The 4,357-nt window shown below is 43.1% G+C and overlaps 1 protein-coding gene across 1 annotated transcript in view; it reads right to left on the bottom strand.

The window, feature by feature from the left end:
- Nucleotides 1–4,357, bottom strand: part of LOC101340470 (adhesion G-protein coupled receptor G4) — a 72,994-nt gene that overhangs the window by 46,984 nt on the left and 21,653 nt on the right. The window contains exon 7 of the mRNA XM_023735500.1: nt 2,074–2,236. Coding sequence (XP_023591268.1) covers nt 2,074–2,236 — 163 coding nt within the window. The remainder of the gene's footprint in view (nt 1–2,073; nt 2,237–4,357) is intronic.

Here is a 4,357-nt window from a genome sequence, read left to right on the forward strand (position 1 = left end):
GGAACACAACAGAGAGTCCCTGATGGAGCAGCAGAAAGGTGGGGTGTAGAACTCAAATTCTAGTAAGAAGACCAGACTTAATGGTCTGACTGAGACTGGAGGAACCCCGGAAAGCACAGCCCCTGGATTCTCTTATCAGCCCACAACTAAAACAATTTCCGAGGTCAACTCTTCAGACAGGGATTGGCTTGGATTGTGGGACATAAAGGGTTACTAGTGAAGGCTGTGCTTCTAAGCCCAAGTAGATACATGAGACTAAATGGGCAGCTCCTGTCCAGAGATGAGATGGGAAGGCAGAGAGGGTTAGGAGCTGGTTGAATGGACATGGGGAATCAGAGGTGGAAAGGAGGAGTGTGCTGTCACAGTATGGGGAGAGCAATTAGGGTCACATAACAATGTATGCATAAATTTTTGTATGGGACACCAACCTGAACTGTAAACTTCTTCCAAACTACAACAATAAAATATATATATATAAAAGACAGGCCTGGCAATTTGCTTCTGAAAGGTCACAGCCTTCGAAACCCTATAGAACAGTTCTCCTCTGCACACATGGGATCTCCATGAGTCAGAATCAATGATAACTAACAATAACAACAAAGTTAACAAAAGACATGCAATACCTCCCCACTTAAAATTACAAAACATTGCTGAGAGAAATTAAAATAGACCTAAATACATGTTTCTGGAATGGAAGACTCAATATTGTTAAGAAACAAATTCCCTCAAAATTGATTAATAGGTTCAGCTCAAGCTCATTCATTCCTAGCAAGATTTTTGTAAGAAATTGACAAGCAGATTGTAAAACTCATAAGAACATGAAGAGTGCCTAAAATAGCCAAAGCAGTGTTGAAAAAGAACAAAGTGGAAGGACTCACACTCTATGGCTTCAAGACTACAGGAATCAAGACAACGTGGTAATGGCATAAGAATCTGCAAAATATGAATGGGACAGAATAGAAAGTCCAGAAATATACTCATATTTACACAACTATTTGATTTTTTTTACAAAGGCACCGAAGTAAGCCAATAACCCATCGCCATTGAGTCAATTCCGATTCAGAGTGACCCTATAGGACACAGTAGAACTGCCCCATAGAGTTTCCAGGGAGTACCTGGTGGATTTGAGCTGCCGACTATTTGGTTAGCAGCCGAGCTCTTAACCACTGCGCCACCAGGGCTCCTCTAAGTAAGCCAATAGGGAAAGGAAAATCTCTTCAACAAATGGTGCTGAAATAACTGGATATCCATATGGAACAAAATGAATGCTAACCCCTAACTCACAGAATACACAGAAATTAATTCAAGCTGGATTCTATGATTTCACTTACATAAAGTTCCAGAACAGAAAAAAATTAATCTGTAGTGGAAAAAATATGAGAACTGGCTGCCACTGGAGGTAGTAGTTGCAGGGATTGACTAGGAAGGCGCATGAAGGGACTTTCACGGGTGACAGTGATGTTCTCTATCTTGATAGAGGTTTGAGTTACACAAATGTATACGTTTGTCAGTATTCAGCAAATGAATACTTAGGATTTGGCCATTTGCCTGTATGTAAAAGAAAATTCTGGCCTACCAAATTGTTTTCAGCAGGGGTTGGCAGCCTATGGCCTGCAAAGACTGAAGTAATGAGGTATGGCAGAAAGAGCCTAGACTTGAAAGCCATTCAGATGTAGGTTTGGGTCCTGGCTCGATCATTAGGCTGTATGACCTTGGGCAAATTACTTCTCTGTTTCCCTATCTATACAAAGACAACAGGAGCACAATGTGTGGCATATAATAAGTACTCCAGAAGTGGAAGCTAATAATAAAGTGACACTTGAGATGACTTCGGGTCACAGGGCTAAAGGTGGTATCACTGCACATCTCACAGACACCATTCCAACTAAGGTGTTAGCTTACTAAAGGATCTTCCCTGGGATATTTGTATTTTCATAAGGTCCCCTGAAGGTTAAAATCTTTTTTTAAAAAAAGTGCACCCTCTCCTTCCCAAAGAGTAAATGAATGAAGACTTGGACCAGTGCTTGGGGAAATTGGTCCTGATTGCCTCTCAATTCCCTGAGCTACACTCACCTCAGGGTCTATGCCTTCTTCAAAAGAGCGGATGCTGAAGGCCATCCCTTCAAACTTGTGGTCCACCTGAAGCACAGCCAAAGCCAGCTTGGCCACCGTTAGATTTGCTGTCCTCCCAGAAAACTCCATCTTGTGACCAGCACGATCGATTATCCTCAGAATTCTGCAAGGAACCACAGATAGAGAAGAGTATTCCTACCTTTTTGATGCACAATCCATCCTCCTTACAAGATTTACTCAATAAGAGTTTTCTTTGAGATTTAAACGGTTATCTGTGACATTGTTTAGGAATTGTTGGATAAGAGTGCTGGCTTTGGAGTTAGACAGGCCTCGGTCTAAATCTTAGCTTCTCTAATATCTAATTGTGTAGGCAAATGAAATCACTTCAGAACTTCAGTTTCCTCACCTGCAAAGGTGGAGGCAATATTAGCACTGATTTCAGAAGATTGTTTTGAAGATTAAATGAAACCATTGCATGCAAAGCCAGATCCTGAAAGACCTCATAAGCCCTAGTAAGAAGTTTGGATTTTATTCTAAGTGTAATGGAAAGCAAGAGAATTAAAAGCAAGATAATGACAGGATCTGACATGCTTTGAAAGCTCACCCTGGCTGCTATGTAGAAGATGGACCATAGAGGGGCAAGAGTGGAGGCAGGAAGACCAATTAGCAGGTAATTGTAGAAGGTGGCACAGTGGTCAAGAGCTCAGCTGCTAACCAAAAGGTCGGCCATTCAACTCCACCAGCGGCTCCTTGGAGATCCTATAAGGCAGTTCTACTCTGTTCTATAGGGTCACTATGAGTCAGAATTGACTCGACAGCAATGGGTTTGGTTTTTGGTTTCTAGGTAAGATATATTGGGGCTAGGACTAGGATTGTGGTGGTGGAGATGGGGATGGGGAGGCATAGATGGATTCCAGGAATATTTAGGGTATTGTACTGGGTTCAGTAGTGTCCTCCCAAAATTTATGTCGTTCATAGAACCTCAGAATTTGACTTTATTTGGAAATAGGGTCATTGCAGATATAACTAGTTAAGATGAGGTCATGCTGAAACAGGGTAGGCCCTTAATCTAATATGACTGGTGTCCCCATAAGAAGAGGAGGAGAGAGTTACACAAAAAGGATGCCATGTGACGACAGAGGCAGAGACTGGACTAATGCCAAGGAATGCCAAGAATTGCCAGCAACACCAGAAGCTAAGAGAAAAGCATGGAACAGATTTTCCCCTAGGGCCTTCAGAGAGAGAGTGGCTTCTAGCCTCCAGACTGTGAGTGAATACGTTTCTGTTGTTTTCAGCCACCTAGTTTATAGTTATTTGTTACGGCAGCCCTAGGACACTAACACAGGGATTTTAAAAAATGCACCCACAACGCCTCATACAAGACTTAATTATTGATTGGCTGTGAGGTAAAGGGAAGAAATCAGTATTAGTCTCAAATTTTTTTGCTTGAGCACTGGGTGGATGCATGCTATACAAATGGGGAACACTGGAGGAGCACCAGGTCTGGGGGAATAGATCGGAGGTTTAGTTTAGGGTAACTATTCATTAAGGAGCCCTGGTGGTGCAGTGGTTAAAGTGCTCAGCTGCTAACCGAAAGGTCAGAGGTTCGAACCCACCAGCCACTATGAGGAAGAAAGATGTGGCAGTCTCTTTCTGTAAAGATTAAACCCAAACCCATTGCCTTCTAGTCAATTCTGACTCATAGTGACCCTATAGGGCAGAGTAGAACCTCCCCATACGGTTTACCAAGGAGCAGCTGGTAGATTCAAACTGCCGACCTTTTGGTTGGCAGCCAAGCTCTTAACCATTGCACCACCAGGGCTCCCTGTAAAGATTAACCAAAAAACCAAGCCCATTGCTGTCGAGTCAATTCTGACTCATAGCAACCCTATAGGACAGAGTAGAACTGCCCCATACTGTTTCCAAAGAGTGGCTGGTGGATTTGAACTGCCAACCTTTTGGTTGCTGGCTGAGCTCTTTATCATTGCACCACCAGGACTCTTCTGTAACGATTACAGCCTTGGAAACCCTATGGGGCAGTTCTATTCTATAGGGTTGCTATGAGTCAGAATCGACTCCACGGCGCTCAGCACTAACTGAAAGGTGGGTGGTTCAAACTCACCAGCTGCTCTGCGGGAGAAAGATGTGGCAATCTGCTTTCCTAAAGATTTATAGCTTTCGTCTGGAGCAAGGGAGAATGAAGAAAACCAAAGACACAAGGGAAAGATTAGTCCAAAGGACTAATGGACCACAACTACCACAGCCTCCACCAGACTGAGTCCAG

Source organism: Trichechus manatus, unplaced genomic scaffold, assembly GCF_000243295.1.
Source record: "Trichechus manatus latirostris isolate Lorelei unplaced genomic scaffold, TriManLat1.0 scaffold00079, whole genome shotgun sequence".
NCBI classification, from domain to species: Eukaryota; Metazoa; Chordata; class Mammalia; order Sirenia; family Trichechidae; genus Trichechus; species Trichechus manatus.